The 16,414-nt window shown below is 45.1% G+C and overlaps 1 protein-coding gene across 1 annotated transcript; it reads left to right on the forward strand.

The window, feature by feature from the left end:
* Nucleotides 1-3,697: 3,697 nt before the first annotated feature.
* On the forward strand, nt 3,698-4,810 carry LOC138301634 (opsin-3-like). Its single transcript, XM_069242148.1, has one exon. The coding sequence runs from the start codon at nt 3,698-3,700 to the stop codon at nt 4,808-4,810; it is 1,113 nt and encodes a 370-aa protein (XP_069098249.1).
* The last annotated feature ends 11,604 nt before the right edge of the window (nt 4,811-16,414 follow it).

The raw sequence follows: 16,414 nt of genomic DNA on the forward strand, positions 1-16,414 counted from the left end.
GCTTGGCAAGTACTTTTAAATGCCAAGTCAAAGTGGCAGTGAAACTGCACACACAGGCCTTGCAATGGCAGGCCTGGGACAAGGTTAAGGGGCTACTGAGGTGGGTGGCACAACCAGTGCTGCGGCCCACTAGTAGCATTTAATCTACATGCCCTAGGCACATGTAGTGCACTCTACTAGGGACTTACAAGTAAATTAAATAGTCAATCATGGATAAACCAATCAAGAGTACAATTTACACAGAGAGCATATGCACTTTAGCACTGGTTAGCAGTGGTAAAGTGCCCAGAGGTCAAAAGCCAACAACAACAGGTCAGAAAAAATAGGAGGAAGGAGGCAAAAAGTTTGGGGATGTCCCTGTCAAAAAGCCAGGTCCAACACTACGTAGCCTGGATTTTTATCTAACTGGTCATTCAGGCTTTAAATCATATGTTCATAACAGACAACACTGTACATTTCCTGCAATGAAGACTCGATGGGTATGGCTAAGTTTTCTTTTCCAAAGTCTCAGGATGCACTCCACTGCTGTGCCTAATGCTGTTGCAGTCTGGCGTGTCCACTGATATGTGATCTCCGGGTACAGGTCATAGTGACCTACATGAATTGTCTGTCCTGAGGCCTTTTTCTGCCAAATTTGATGTAATTCCATCCTGTGGTTCGGGCTCCAGTTGTATTAAAAATACCTATGCGAAAATGCATGGGGAAAGCCCTTTTTGGGACGGCCCCTTTTTCCCGGCCCCCCTCTTGATGGACCACCATGACATTTTCAAGACAGAAGCAAGGCAGTGCATCGCACATGGTTTGGGTGCTTCTAAGGAGTAGGCCGCAGGCCCTGATACCAACCCCCACTCAGCACGGCTGAAGGCTGTGGTAGCACACGAATGGGTGCTTTTGGGTGGCTGGCTGCAGAGCACGGCCTTTGCGCAGCGGTAGTTGGATTAAAGTAAAGTCATTAAATATTACTTAACTTTTTTTTTTAAACATAGCAATTCACTTAAAAAACAAACGGTTACAGGGATGTTATAGTTAGGTTCATATTTTACTTGCACAAAGCCATGGAAATTCAGCAGTTATAGTTATAGTTATCGCAAGTAACTATAACTTCTGTCCTAAGTTTTCTATAACCTGCACCTTTGCCATGCACTGCTAATTACCCCACACAGTCCAAAACTCATAACATCTTTTGTGACATCATTGATAATATGACTGCAACTTTTGCAGTGAAATTATTGATAAGAAAACTGTGCAACGCAGGGGCACAAGTTATAGTTACCTTACGGTATGAGTTATAGTTAATTGAGATAACTACAACTGCTGAATTTCTATGGTTTTCTGCAAGTAAAATATAAATCTAACTATAATGTCCCTGTAACCTTTGCTTTTTAAGTGAAATATATGCCAGTAGGTAGTTATAGTTAGGGCCATGTTTCCATTAAAAAAAAAAACGTTTTTTGACTTGCCTATATTTTTGTCACCGTTTGACGAATCTTCACAAAATTTTCCCAAAAAAGTTCTCACTGATTCTTGTTGAGCATGGAAAGTTTCTGGGTGATCCATCAAGCGGGGTCGAGAAAAAGGGGGCTCAATAACCGTTGCATTTCCCTTGTTAATTCTCATATGATTCTTTAGACCCGACTACAGGAAGAACCACTGGATGGAATTACACCAGATTTGGCTGAAAGCTAGCTGTTAGTATGCAGATTACGCATTCACTTATCTGGTGTGAATCTGATATTGAAGGGAAAATAAATTTGTATTTCTCTGGCCGTGAATAATTAGCGAAATTAGTGAATTTTTCACGTATACATGTGCGAAAAGAAGTGTTGCAATTGGCTGACCGCAACCTGACTACGAAGTTGCAGCCGCCAGTTTATTTCACAGGACATGGTCCAAGGGGATGAAAATCCAAACTGAAAGTGGCATAAGGGGTTAGGGTGAAGATACCCTGACCCCAAAGCTGTGATATAGGTGTGTTTTAGATACAAATTATGGATTTAAAATAATTTTGCGTTACCATGAGAGATATTCGCGAATTTTCATGAATTATTCGCAAACTTGGAAAAGTTTGAAAAAAAAAGACCACACTCGTTCATACACTAATTCATTCAGTCATACATGCACTCAGAGACTTGTGTGTCCACTCACACACCCACTGAGACACTCAGCACACTTTCACACTTACTCAGACTCACACACCCACTTTCAGACCCACTCAAACATTCACGGATTCACTCACAGATCCACTGATGGAGACAGGCCCTGTGGCCAACCCGCACTGCCCACATCCAAAGGACGTGAGTGGCATGCGGTTGGGTGGCTATAAGGTCTTTGCTGCAAGGCCTGCTACAGGCTAGGTCTTGTGAATTTTCTCATACAAGACAATAGAAATGCAGCGGTTTTAGAGTTCTTTTAAGTAACTATAACTCGCGCCCTAAGGTAAATATAACTCTCGCCTTCTCCATGCACAGTTAATTACCTCCACATATTATATCCTTGATGATATCTTGTATGGCATCTTTGATATTATCACTGCAACATTTGCAATAAAATTATTGATAAGAAAACTGTGCATGGCAAGGGTGCGAGTTATAGTTACTTTAGAGTGCAAGTTATAGTTATTTAAAAGAACTCTAACTGCTGAATTTCTATGGTTTTGTATGAGTAAATTCAGAACCTAATTCTAACATCCCATATGTATATATATAGATGTATATATATACTTTACATTTTACCTGTGTTCCTTTCCCCACGGTTGAGCCTGAAAAAGTTAATGTAAGGCCCGACCCCTTGCCAGAAGGTCTCCAAAGTGCCTGGAAGCGATTAAATTACGCACTGCGCTGTGTAAAGTTAAGTTAAGCCTAAACTGCATTTACAGAGACATTCACGACTTTACTGGAATACACCAGAGGGTATTTTTAAAATAGCCCGCCTCTCACCCCTTTCTGCAGAATAGTTCTTATTTTTTTGCCTGTTTTTGAAGGCTCATCCTCGACGCAGCATCTCGTCGGCATGCCAAAAACACATTTTCGTCTCCAGGAGCGAAATGGAAATTAGGAAAAATGAAAACGTAGGGGTCTTGATTACAAATCATAATCTGACATCCTCCAAGGACCGGCTGTGTTATTATGTTTTTTTTTCTCCGTGGAAATAGATGTGAGCGTGGAACTGGAAGTCATTAGCGGTCTCATCACGGGGCCTCTTGAACCGTTCCCCGGAACACTGTCAGCCCATTGACGTGTCGAGCGCCAAAAACTGGCGCTCCTCTGACTTGAAAAGCAGTTTCGGTGCAGGAGCTTTTCTGGGTTGGTCAGAAACACAAGCAGGTGCAAATAGTCGCCGATTTCATTTTTTTTCTGCCTGCTGTCGTAAGTGTGAAGCCGACAAAAAGAAAATCAATTCAATTCCAAGCAGAGCGCGCGGAGGATGTTCAGCTCACAAGTACCTGCCCCTTAATTCAAGGAGTGCTGTAATTCAATGAGCTGCCCTCAGAAGAGGCTCATGTGTCCAGGGAAACTGAAGCCTGGTGCAGCAGGTGTTTCTAAGGAAATGCTGCTGATCAGGGGGAGTAGGGCGCACCGCCTCTCTGCCTTCGGGATCTACTGCTTTATTTGCTTGTTATCAACTTATTGAGCAGGCTGCAACCCCCTGCATCTTTCAGGCTCAGTTTGCTGGCTTTTCTAGCGAGGATCCAAGAAGAATGGGGGAAATCGAAAGAGAGACCAACGCCACTGGGAAGATGGCCTTATCGCTCCACACAATGTCTCTGGCTGCGTCCATCTTAGTTCTGGGGTGCACTTTCATTACTGGTGTCATTGGGAACGTCCTTGTATGCTGGGTTGTGTACAGCATCAAGTCCTTGCAGACGGCCAACAACGCTCTCCTGGTCAACCTGGCAGTCATCGACCTCTTGAAGTGCTCCCTTGACATTCCTCTGCTGCTGCTGACTGTTGCAGTGAGCCGTGAGGATTTGGGGGAGACGGTGTGCACCGTGCAGCAGTTTTCCTACTCGCTCAGCAGCTGTGTCCAGTTGCTGACCTTAGTCATCATCAGCGCCGAGAGGTTCCAAGCCATTGCCTTCCCATTTGAAATACAGCAGAGGACGGTCCGCATCAAGCGGTGGATCTTGATGATCTGGGCTGCAGGGTTCCTGGTGCCTATTATGTCCATAACATTTGCAAAACACACTCCTGTCTACCTGACCTGCCGCCACCAGCCGATAAATGTTCAGAATTACTTTGACCCCTTTGGGGTTTGCATTCTGGTTCCCATCTGGATCATCAGCCTGGCTCTCATCGTACTCCACTACCTGAGAATCTTTTTTGTCGTGAAGCAGCACTCTAATAAAATCTTTGATAGCGGAATACTTCTGAAACCAGCCACACAAATGGCTGGGAAGTCTTGTGTCAAGCTCTCTAAGTCTAACAGCCTACAGTGCCAAACCCAGGCTACTGCTCCAGTGCCCTACTGCCCGACAGCCATCGTGATGACCGAAAGTGAAGAGGAGACCATTAATGAAAACCCATTCTCTGTTTCCATATGCACCCCTGAAAGCCAAACAGCTATGCCACTGATCCACCTCCCTCAAGACATCCCTGAAATCGTTGGTGCCGTCTGCCTCCTCTCTGTGAAATCCAAAGAACATGCTCGAAAGAGAATGGAAGAGAAAGTTGCCAAAAGATTTGGATATATCTTCATAACTTTCCTAGCATTCTGGATCCCACTGGTTGTTATCCTCTTCCTGAATTTTCTCCTGAAGAAGGATAGTTTCATGGTAGGTCTTATTCATGAAATCCCTCTATTGTACAGATAGACATGCTTGCTTGTATTTATTTGATCCATTAGGGTTTCACCTCATAGGCAGTGTTTATTGTATTTGTTTTTTGAAGTTTGTTTTGTAATGTGGCAATCAAAATCAAAGCGCCACTTAGCACTTTCGCAGACCAAAGATGCCTTTGAGGCACAAACAACCCACACCTGATCACCACAACAGGCATTGGGTTATTGAAATAGACGTTGTTTGATAGTTTCTCAACAGTAAGTAGTTGAGAGTGACTGATGGGTTAGGGTAGTGTTCCACAATGCAAGTCATAGGAAATTGGCTATGATGTGGGAGGCAGGATGCAGTGCCTGCTTTAGTTCTACTTTGTAGGACTGTGGCACAACCGATTAGGCACTTCTGCATGGCACACAAAATACTGAATTTCAATGCATTTTGTTTCACAGTCATGTGATTATGTAGCGTCGTTAATATTGGTCTTATCACCCAACATAGTCGTTCTAACTCATTCAAATAATATGAGATGTAAGAACCTGGCTGAAAAGTTGAAGCTTTACTGCAAAACCACTCTCCCTTACTATTGGTAAAGTCGGATGTATTTGTGCTTGTCTACCTTCTTCACAAAGAATAGTTTTGAAACATGTTACTCACACCATAATAATTAGATATCCTCCCACTTTTAACTACATGTATATTGGTGATGTCACACCTTCCCAAAGGTGGCCTTCCAGAACAACCACAGTCGTGGTTTATATACATATTCTGGGTAGTAAACAAATATCTTGATACCAGAACGTAGAGCTATTGTGTAGGCATATTGTCTGATATTTGAAGATGTCCTAATTCACTCTTGAGAAGTGAGGTAACCGCCACTTGCGTTCCACAATTAAGATAAGTGTTGATACGCTTTTGCTAATATAGGTATGCATTATTGCATGTAAGGTCCGATCATGTTCACACTCTCTCTCTCTCTCTCTCTCTCTCTCTCTCTCTCTCTCTCTCTCTCTCTCTCTCTCTCTCTCTCTCACACACACACACACACACACACACCACACCCCCCCCCACCCCCCACCCTTTTGATGAGTTTTACGAATACCAAGAGGTAATTGTGAACAACGTCGTTTTACATGAATGTTGCTGCCTATGCAAAAAATAACCGACAGAGTAAAACAGGGAATTTGAAACCGTGAACTTCTCTTTAAGCTGTCTACAGATTTCTGCACTAGAGCATTAGCCCAGTGAACTATCTCCAGCAGTGATTAACAAGTTCAGGTCTAAATTGCCTTCATGTGGAAACTTGGAATTACAAGTTGTGTGATAATTATCACACCTTCATAGTTTTTACATTTAACTCATACCGATATTGAAACGTATCAGGGAAAGGCAACATAAGCGGAATTTGTGTGAAGTACCAATTCTGCATTTTATGATTGTTTTGTAAGATGAACAATTTGAATAGAATGTTTTTACTGAACCCAGTAAATACAGCACTCCTAGGTAATGGAATTTACCAGCCATGGAAATGACCTAACTATTCTGCACAGATTGTAATCATCTGGTAGGTCGCAGCTGCAAACATTGGAATTTATCTGAAGACAAAGCAGGAAAAAAGGTGAAACTTAGAGTTTCGCATTTCGCAGTTTTGCATTGTTATACTTCATTTCCAACTTGCACATTCGGAACAAGAGGTATCAACTGCAGTGAGTGAATACCTATATCCGCTGTAATGGTATTTACCTGCTGTAGGACACACCCCATCGTATAGCTGAAGAACTTGTAGACAGGGACTTAAGGCCAGATGTAGCGAGTTCCGAATTTGCGATTCGGATGCAGAACGGTGTCTCAGACACCGTCTGCGAATCGCTATGGGGTCTCAAAGACCCACCTCATTAATATTAATGAGGTGGGTCGCATTTTGCGACCCCATAGCGAGTCCCTGCACTCACAGGGACGGTGGCTTGCTGAAGACAGTAGACCTCCATGTCTGTGACTGCTTTTTAAATAAGCAGTTTTTTTTTTGTATTGCAGCCCGTTTTCCTTAAAGGAAAACGAGTTGCAATACAAAAAAAATAACGGAACTATTTGGTTTCGTTTTTTCAGAGTAGGCAGTGGTCCATTGGACCGCTGCTTGCTCTGAAAAAACATTTTGGGCAATATTCACAAAGGGGAAGGGGTCCCATAGGGACCCCTTCCCTTTTGCGAATGGGTTACCACCAGTGTGACACTAGTGGTAACTGCGAATTGCTTTGCGACCGCGTTCGCGGTCACAAAGCAATTTAGCATTGCGATGCGAGTCGCAAATAGACAGGGGGCACCCCTTCCTATTTGCGAGTCGCATTCACATTTTGCGAGTCGGTACCGACTCACAAAATGTGAATGAGCATCGCGATGAGCATTTTGCATGGCGCAAACTGCGATTTTCGCAGTTTGCACCATGCAAAATGCTTCCTACCTCTGGCCCATAATGTCTAAATCTGTTTGTCAATGCACCCCCTGCACAGAACTATCTGAATCCAGAAAGTTTCTGCATCCATTCCGTTGATGCATTTAATACAGAAATCCAAGTGTAACCTACAGGTCAAAATTGCTGTCTGTAAGATAGCTCAAGAGATTGTACGAACACCTCCCCACCCGCCCCGCCGCACCTAATGTGTGTTTGACCCTTTACAAAGCTTACTCACTCTTTCATTTTTCTGAAGGCAATAAAATGACGGTAATTATCAGTTGTTGCTAAGCAATAGAAATAAATACTACGGAGTTACGTGATAAATACATGTCTACAACGAGTGCAATTATTTGACTACCCGACAGTCGTACATATATTGTGACTTTAGACGCTATATTGTTTTTCATTGCAGTGCTTTTTTTCAGTCCACGGGGATGGCTCAGATTCACACACTGTTTATCTTACTTCCTGATTGACGCCACATTCACTCCCCTGTCACCAGCACCCTCACATGGGGAGAAGAGGGGCTGTAAGTGCTTAATTTGAGCCGGTGGTTGCTGGTGGGGCCCACCAATACTTATTTTTGGGGACCAGCGATTATTTTTCCTCATCAAACTCTGAGCCAGAGCAAGAGAAAGGGAAACACAAAAGTGGCGAAGGAGAAAGAATAGAAAGACGAAAACCTGTGACAAAGAAAAAGAAGCAAATGCATTAAAGAGTGAGATAAAGGGACCGGGGCGTAGCTTCGGGGAGGGGAGGTGGTTGTTACACCCCCTAGTAAATGTGTTTTGTGATAAATAGTTTGGTGCAGGTGCTTTCAGTTGGGTATGGTGAGGTGTCTGTCGGATTTCACCAGGAACTTTTACACACAGACAAAAACACACACACACTCTTGCTCTCTGTTTGGAAAGACTTCATAAATGTTGGTTATCCCACTAAATAATTCATCACTCTTTCCACTGCCCCTTAAGCACCTCTTGTGCACCCTGCTTGTTGTATAATGTATTTTAACATTATGTGCAAGCATGACGGAAATCTGAAGCTAACAGTCCAACCCCAACCCCCCGAACCCCTTCCATCCCCCCCCACCCCCCCCAGTCATACTGACCAAGCTACTCCCCTGGGCAGGGAGCGTCTGCTGAAGGAGGAAAGAAGCATGGAAGGGATCTGGAGTCACCCTTTGAAAGCACGAAGGTGAATCGGGGGACAATTGTAGGTGCAAGAGAGGTCTCAAGGGTGATGGGTATAGCAAAGTCCAGCAGAGGCTTCCAAAAGGAGGGTCAGAAGAGACAGAAGGAAAGGGAATTTCCAAGAGGGAGGTAATACTCTGTTATGGAAGCATAGGCGGAGAAGCCACTTGCCATGCTGCTCTTATATATACAAGTAAGGCGCTGCCGAATATCAAGGCTGTGTAGAGCAGTGGTTCCCAACCTGGGGTACAGGAACCCCTGGGGGTTCCTGAAGCCTCCTCAGTGGTGTCCACAACTGCTTAGAAAATTAAATATTATTAACATATTAATAGAGTGATAAAGTATCTAAAAGTACAATTGAAAATTTTAAAAAATTGAAATAGGCTAAAAACTGAATTAGTATTCTCAGATTGATGGGAGTAGTGTAGATGCATCAAAAATAATATAGTATGGACGATGTGTGGCTCCAATTAAATGTAGAAAAGCTCCAACCTTCCTATTAAAATTTTTATTTTTTTATTTAAATTTGTTTCCAAATTAAATCAAATGTGTTATCATTTGTGTATGTGTTTGATCAATGATTGCTTCTGTATTTTTTGTTTTGTGGCTCAAATCATCAACAGTGTTCAGGCCGAGGTCCCTGGCCTCCAGTAATGGCTCAGTGGGGATCCTCCGGTTTCCATAATGATTTAATGGGAGTCCTCGGGTTCCAGTAATGATAAAGTGGGGGTCCACAGAAGTCAAAAGGTTGGGAACCACTGGCATAGACCCATCCCACCACTCAAGCACCTACAATTGTCCCCGCACTCCACTGTATATTTCTAAATCCACAAACACTATTGCTGTATTTAGATTTGTTTGCCATTTTGTTGTGTTCTATGCACATTATAACCGCCGTCAGACACTATGGCTGAGCAAACCCTCACAGGTAGGTTAGAACTATTCGAACATACATGTTTTCAGAACCTGCAAAAAGGTACACCAGCAGATACAGAAAGAAAGGATTATGTTGTAATCTCGGAATCTGAAATCAAAGTATTCAGAACTGTGTCCCTATAAAAAGAACCAGGAAAAGCGAATAACAACATTTATTTAAAAACGTGTGTTGTTACTCATCGTCTTTTGAAATATGTATAGCTTCTAATATACAAATCATGTCTTTCATCTGTAATCAGTATTTAACCACCTTTGTAAATATTCGCCCTCTGTCCATCTTGCCCTCTATTTCTTCACTGTTCCTAGTTCAACTGAGCTGTTGTTTATTGATGTACTTATCCTTCACTCTTGTAGACTGTTCGAAAGTGATCTTGTATAGATGCTCTACATCAATCTTGTTGCTTGAACAGTGTAATGATGCTCTCGGGTCTGCAGGCTATGTAGAAATTGAATGAATAAATAGAATGAAGGACTAAATCAGTCTTTGCCCTCATTCCATACTGTGATTGGCAGATGACAAGCATTAGAGCAACAGGTGGATATCACACTCTGCTGCCTTAAGAGCTCTGAGGCACCAACTGGTCCACAGCATAAGGACCTGTAGCTGGATTCTACTAAATAATATGTTTTTAGTCTGATCAGTGCCATACTTTGCTATGAAGATATTTAGGCCTTCACTATGAGTGGCCAGTAATCTCATATGTGGCCAGTAACTGGAGTTACCGACCCCAGCAGAAACCATAAATTATGCAAGATTACCGCACCCATTATCACTAGGATTGGTACACCTGCGTATGTTACTGGGGCAAATCCTTCAGGTCATACTAAAAGGACTTTGTCCCTGGTACAAAGCCAGCAGTTTTGGGTTTATATGATATTCACTATTGCATACCTAGCTACAGGGGATCAACTTGTGATCTCCCATTAATAGTAAGACCCGGTATTAACAATACTCCCGGGGACATCCAGCGAGGTATTACCTGCCCTAACTCTGGTAATGAGAACCGTGGTTGGAACAGAGATGATTGTAAAATTCTCTTATATATAAATGTAAAACCAGTGCATATTTCTCCCCTGAACTAAAATTAAATCTTGCCCCTTTAAGGCTGTACCTTCAACCGGACGTACACAATGCAGAGTAACTAGAGGCAGTTTTATGTGTTAGCTTCCTCCCAATGGCCAGGGCATTTTTAATCTAGTTTGCAATTAGCCAAATATGGCAGGGATTTCCTGCCTCAGCTTGAAAAAAATCAGACTTAAAAACAGAGAGTCCACCAAAAAGAGGGTCACCAAACGAGACTTCAGAGTGTGTGCCCACCTGATTGAAAATATGCTTCTTTGGGGGTAGATGTGTACCTCATTTGGCCTATAAGATGTGATGCCATGACATAGCATCATCAGTTGAGGTGGCCAACTCTCCTTGTTTTTTATGCAAACTTTATTGTATTTCTCTTAGCATCAAGAAGTTACAGCCATAATTGTTCATAGTATCTATTCCGTATCGTACATAACGCAGGGCTAAAGTTCCCAACTCAGAGTCAGGGATTCCATGTTGTAGATAAAGTACGTAGAATAGTGCAATTTATTTACATTGTGGTGTTTAATAAGAACATGTTGTAGAAAAACAAAAACAATGCCTTCCCCCACTACCTTGAAACCACACCGTTATCACAGTATTTATTTTATCTCATTCATCAAACTTTGCCGCATAAGTGTTAGCGGAGCTGGAATCGAACACTGCATGTATGATAGGGAGAGGGCGTCTTGGTGTCTGTCCTGTGAATGCAGTCTAGAACTGTGATATCTATGTTGTGTTCAGGGCATTATGTAGTCGTAATAGCTTCAGATGTGTCCAGATGTCTCGATGATGTTTGAATGCCTCCCACTGTCGAGCTATGGGTTTCTTCCTCAGTTCTCCATATTCTTCCCGGCGCACAGCTGCGCTCTCCACAGACCCCGACACTTCACCTCCTGCTACAACGATGCCAATGGCGCCACTTGTGATTTCCAGGGTCTGGTTATAAGGCACTTTTGCTAGTATCAGTGTTAAGTCTACAAAGCCAGTTACTACTTTGGGTTTTGGGAATAAGCCTGGGAGGCAGCACTCCCACGTGTGCAACCGATTGTTATTAGTGAGTTCATTAAGGGCCTTGTTTATTTGTGTCCAACAGGGAAGTAAGGGAACGCAATCCCATAACATATGTAGAAGGCCGGTGTAGGAAGTTGGCTCTGTATGTGCTATTTCAAAGTAAGGAATAGCATGCACAGAGTCCAAGGGTTCCCCTTAGAGGTAAAATAGTGGTAAAAATAGATAATACTAATGCTCTATTTTGTGGTAGTGTGGTCGAGCAGTAGGCTTATCCAAGGAGTAGTGTTAAGCATTTGTTGTACATACACATAGACAATAAATGAGGTACACACACTCAGAGACAAATCCAGCCAATAGGTTTTTATATAGAAAAATATCTTTTCTTAGTTTATTTTAAGAACCACAGGTTCAAATTCTACATGTAATATCTCATTCGAAAGGTATTGCAGGTAAGTACTTTAGGAACTTCAAATCATCAAAATTGCATGTATACTTTTCAAGTTATTGACAAATAGCTGTTTTAAAAGTGGACACTTAGTGCAATTTTCACAGTTCCTAGGGGAGGTAAGTTTTGATTAGTTTTACCAGGTAAGTAAGACACTCACAGGGTTCAGTTCTTGGTCCAAGGTAGCCCACCGTTGGGGGTTCAGAGCAACCCCAAAGTCACCACACCAGCAGCTCAGGGCCGGTCAGGTGCAGAGTTCAAAGTGGTGCCCAAAACACATAGGCTAGAATGGAGAGAAGGGGGTGCCCCGGTTCCGGTCTGCTTGCAGGTAAGTACCCGCGTCTTCGGAGGGCAGACCAGGGGGGTTTTGTAGGGCACCGGGGGGGACACGAGTCCACACAGAAATTTCACCCTCAGCGGCGCGGGGGCGGCCGGGTGCAGTGTAGAAACAAGCGTCGGGTTCGCAATGTTAGTCTACGAGAGATCTCGGGATCTCTTCAGCGCTGCAGGCAGGCAGGGGGGGGGTTCCTCGGGGAAACCTCCACTTGGGCAAGGGAGAGGGACTCCTGGGGGTCACTTCTCCAGTGAAAGTCCGGTCCTTCAGGTCCTGGGGGCTGCGGGTGCAGGGTCTCTCCCAGGCGTCGGGACTTTAGGTTCAAAGAGTCGCGGTCAGGGGAAGCCTCGGGATTCCCTCTGCAGGCGGTGCTGTGGGGGCTCAGGGGGGACAGGTTTTGGTACTCACAGAATCAGAGTAGTCCTGGGGTCCCTCCTGAGGTGTCGGATCGCCACCAGCCGAGTCGGGGTCGCCGGGTGCAGTGTTGCAAGTCTCACGCTTCTTGCGGGGAGCTTGCAGGGTTCTTCAAAGTTGCTGGAAACAAAGTTGCAGCTTTTCTTGGAGCAGGTCCGCTGTCCTCGGGAGTTTCTTGTCTTTTCGAAGCAGGGGCAGTCCTCAGAGGATGTCGAGGTCGCTGGTCCCTTCGGAAGGCGTCGCTGGAGCAGGATCTTTGGAAGGCAGGAGACAGGCCGGTGAGTTTCTGGAGCCAAAGCAGTTGTCGTCTTCTGGTCTTCCGCTGCAGGGGTTTTCAGCTGGGCAGTCCTTCTTCTTGTTGCAGGAATCTAATCTTCTAGGGTTCAGGGTAGCCCTTAAATACTAAATTTAAGGGCGTGTTTAGGTCTGGGGGGTTAGTAGCCAATGGCTACTAGCCCTGAGGGTGGGTACACCCTCTTTGTGCCTCCTCCCAAGGAGAGGGGGTCACAATCCTAACCCTATTGGGGGAATCCTCCATCTGCAAGATGGAGGATTTCTAAAAGTTAGAGTCACCTCAGCTCAGGACACCTTAGGGGCTGTCCTGACTGGCCAGTGACTCCTCCTTGTTATTCTCATTATTTTCTCCGGCCTTGCCGCCAAAAGTGGGGCCTGGCCGGAGGGGGCGGGCAACTCCACTAGCTGGAGTGTCCTGCTGGGTTGGCACAAAGGAGGTGAGCCTTTGAGGCTCACCGCCAGGTGTGACAATTCCTGCCTGGGAGAGGTGTTAGCATCTCCACCCAGTGCAGGCTTTGTTACTGGCCTCAGAGTGACAAAGGCACTCTCCCCATGGGGCCAGCAACATGTCTCGGTTTGTGGCAGGCTGCTAAAACTAGTCAGCCTACACAGATAGTCGGTTAAGTTTCAGGGGGCACCTCTAAGGTGCCCTCTGTGGTGTATTTTACAATAAAATGTACACTGGCATCAGTGTGCATTTATTGTGCTGAGAAGTTTGATACCAAACTTCCCAGTTTTCAGTGTAGCCATTATGGTGCTGTGGAGTTCGTGTTTGACAGACTCCCAGACCATATACTCTTATGGCTACCCTGCACTTACAATGTCTAAGGTTTTGTTTAGACACTGTAGGGGTACCATGCTCATGCACTGGTACCCTCACCTATGGTATAGTGCACCCTGCCTTAGGGCTGTAAGGCCTGCTAGAGGGGTGTCTTACCTATACTGCATAGGCAGTGAGAGGCTGGCATGGCACCCTGAGGGGAGTGCCATGTCGACTTACTCGTTTTGTCCTCACTAGCACACACAAGCTGGTAAGCAGTGTGTCTGTGCTGAGTGAGAGGTCTCCAGGGTGGCATAAGACATGCTGCAGCCCTTAGAGACCTTCCTTGGCATCAGGGCCCTTGGTACTAGAAGTACCAGTTACAAGGGACTTATCTGGATGCCAGGGTCTGCCAATTGTGGATACAAAAGTACAGGTTAGGGAAAGAACACTGGTGCTGGGGCCTGGTTAGCAGGCCTCAGCACACTTTCAATTGTAACCATAGCATCAGCAAAGGCAAAAAGTCAGGGGGCAACCATGCCAAGGAGGCATTTCCTTACACAACCCCCCCCCAAACGAAAGAGGATGAGACTAACCTTTCCCAAGAGAGTCTTCATTTTCTAAGTGGAAGAACCTGGAAAGGCCATCTGCATTGGCATGGGCAGTCCCAGGTCTGTGTTCCACTATAAAGTCCATTCCCTGTAGGGAGATGGACCACCTCAACAGTTTAGGATTTTCACCTTTCATTTGCATCAGCCATTTGAGAGGTCTGTGGTCGGTTTGAACTAGGAAGTGAGTCCCAAAGAGGTATGGTCTCAGCTTCTTCAGGGACCAAACCACAGCAAAGGCCTCCCTCTCAATGGCACTCCAACGCTGCTCCCTGGGGAGTAACCTCCTGCTAATGAAAGCAACAGGCTGGTCAAGGCCATCATCATTTGTTTGGGACAAAACTGCCCCTATCCCATGTTCAGAGGCATCAGTCTGCACAATGAACTGCTTAGAATAATCTGGAGCTTTGAGAACTGGTGCTGAGCACATTGCCTGTTTCAGGGTGTCAAAGGCCTGTTGGCAGTCCACAGTCCAGTTCACTTTCTTGGGCATTTTCTTGGAGGTGAGCTCAGTGAGGGCTGTCACAATGGATCCATATCCCTTCACAAACCTCCTGTAGTACCCAGTCAAGCCAAGGAATGCCCTGACTTGAGTCTGGGTTTTTGGAGCTACCCAGTCCAGAATAGTCTGGATCTTGGGTTGGAGTGGCTGAACTTGGCCTCCACCTACAAGGTGTCCCAAGTAAACCACAGTTCCCTGCCCTATCTGGCATTTGGATGCTTTGATAGAGAGGCCTGCAGATTGCAGAGCCTTCAAAACCTTCCTCAGGTGGACCAGGTGATCCTGCCAGGTGGAGCTAAAGACAGCAATATCATCAAGATAAGCTGTGCTAAAGGACTCCAAGCCAGCAAGGACTTGATTCACCAACCTTTGGAAGGTGGCAGGGGCATTCTTTAAACCAAAGGGCATAACAGTAAACTGATAATGCCCATCAGGTGTGGAGAATGCTGTCTTTTCTTTTGCTCCAGGTGCCATTTTTATTTGCCAGTACCCTGCTGTCAAGTCAAAGGTACTTAGAAATTTGGCAGCACCTAATTTATCAATGAGCTCATCAGCTCTTGGAATTGGATGAGCATCTGTCTTGGTGACAGAATTGAGCCCTCTGTAGTCCACACAAAACCTCATCTCTTTCTTTCCATCTGTGGTGTGAGGTTTGGGGACTAAGACCACTGGGCTAGCCCAGGGGCTGTCAGAGCGCTCAATGACTCCCAATTCCAGCATCTTGTGGACTTCCACCTTGATGCTTTCCTTAACATGGTCAGACTGTCTAAAGATTTTGTTCTTGACAGGCATGCTGTCTCCTGTGTCCACATCATGGGTACACAGGTGTGTCTGACCAGGGGTTAAGGAGAAGAGTTCAGGAAACTGTTGTAGGACTCTCCTACAATCAGCTTGCTGTTGGCCAGAGAGGGTGTCTGAGTAGATCACTCCATCTACTGTACCATCTTTTGGGTCTGATGACAGAAGATCAGGGAGAGGTTCACTCTCTGCCTCCTGATCCTCATCTGTTACCATCAACAGATTGACATCAGCCCTGTCGTGGAAGAGCTTAAGGCGGTTTACATGGATCACCCTTTTGGGGCTCCTGCTTGTGCCCAGGTCCACCAAGTAGGTGACCTGACTCTTCCTCTCTAGTACTGGGTAAGGGCCACTCCATTTGTCCTGGAGTGCCCTGGGAGCCACAGGCTCCAGAACCCAGACTTTCTGCCCTGGTTGGAACTCAACCAGTGCAGCCTTTTGGTCATACCAAAACTTCTGGAGCTGTTGGCTGGCCTCAAGGTTTTTGGTTGCCTTTTCCATGTACTCTGCCATTCTAGAGCGAAGGCCAAGTACATAGTCCACTATGTCCTGTTTAGGCTCATGGAGAGGTCTCTCCCAGCCTTCTTTAACAAGGGCAAGTGGTCCCCTTACAGGATGACCAAACAGAAGTTCAAAGGGTGAGAACCCTACTCCCTTCTGTGGTACCTCCCTGTAAGCGAAAAGCAGACATGGCAGGAGGACATCCCATCTCCTTTTGAGTTTTTCTGGGAGCCCCATGATCATGCCTTTTAATGTCTTGTTGAATCTCTCAACTAAGCCATTAGTTTGTGGATGGTATGGTGTAGTGAATTTATAAGTCA

This window comes from Pleurodeles waltl, chromosome 6 (assembly GCF_031143425.1).
Source record: "Pleurodeles waltl isolate 20211129_DDA chromosome 6, aPleWal1.hap1.20221129, whole genome shotgun sequence".
Classification (NCBI taxonomy): domain Eukaryota; kingdom Metazoa; phylum Chordata; class Amphibia; order Caudata; family Salamandridae; genus Pleurodeles; species Pleurodeles waltl.

What these genes read in the sequence shown, in the direction of transcription:
- LOC138301634 (XM_069242148.1), top strand. Translation starts at nt 3,698, where the DNA reads ATGGGGGAAATCGAAAGAGAGACCAACGCCACTGGGAAGATGGCCTTA.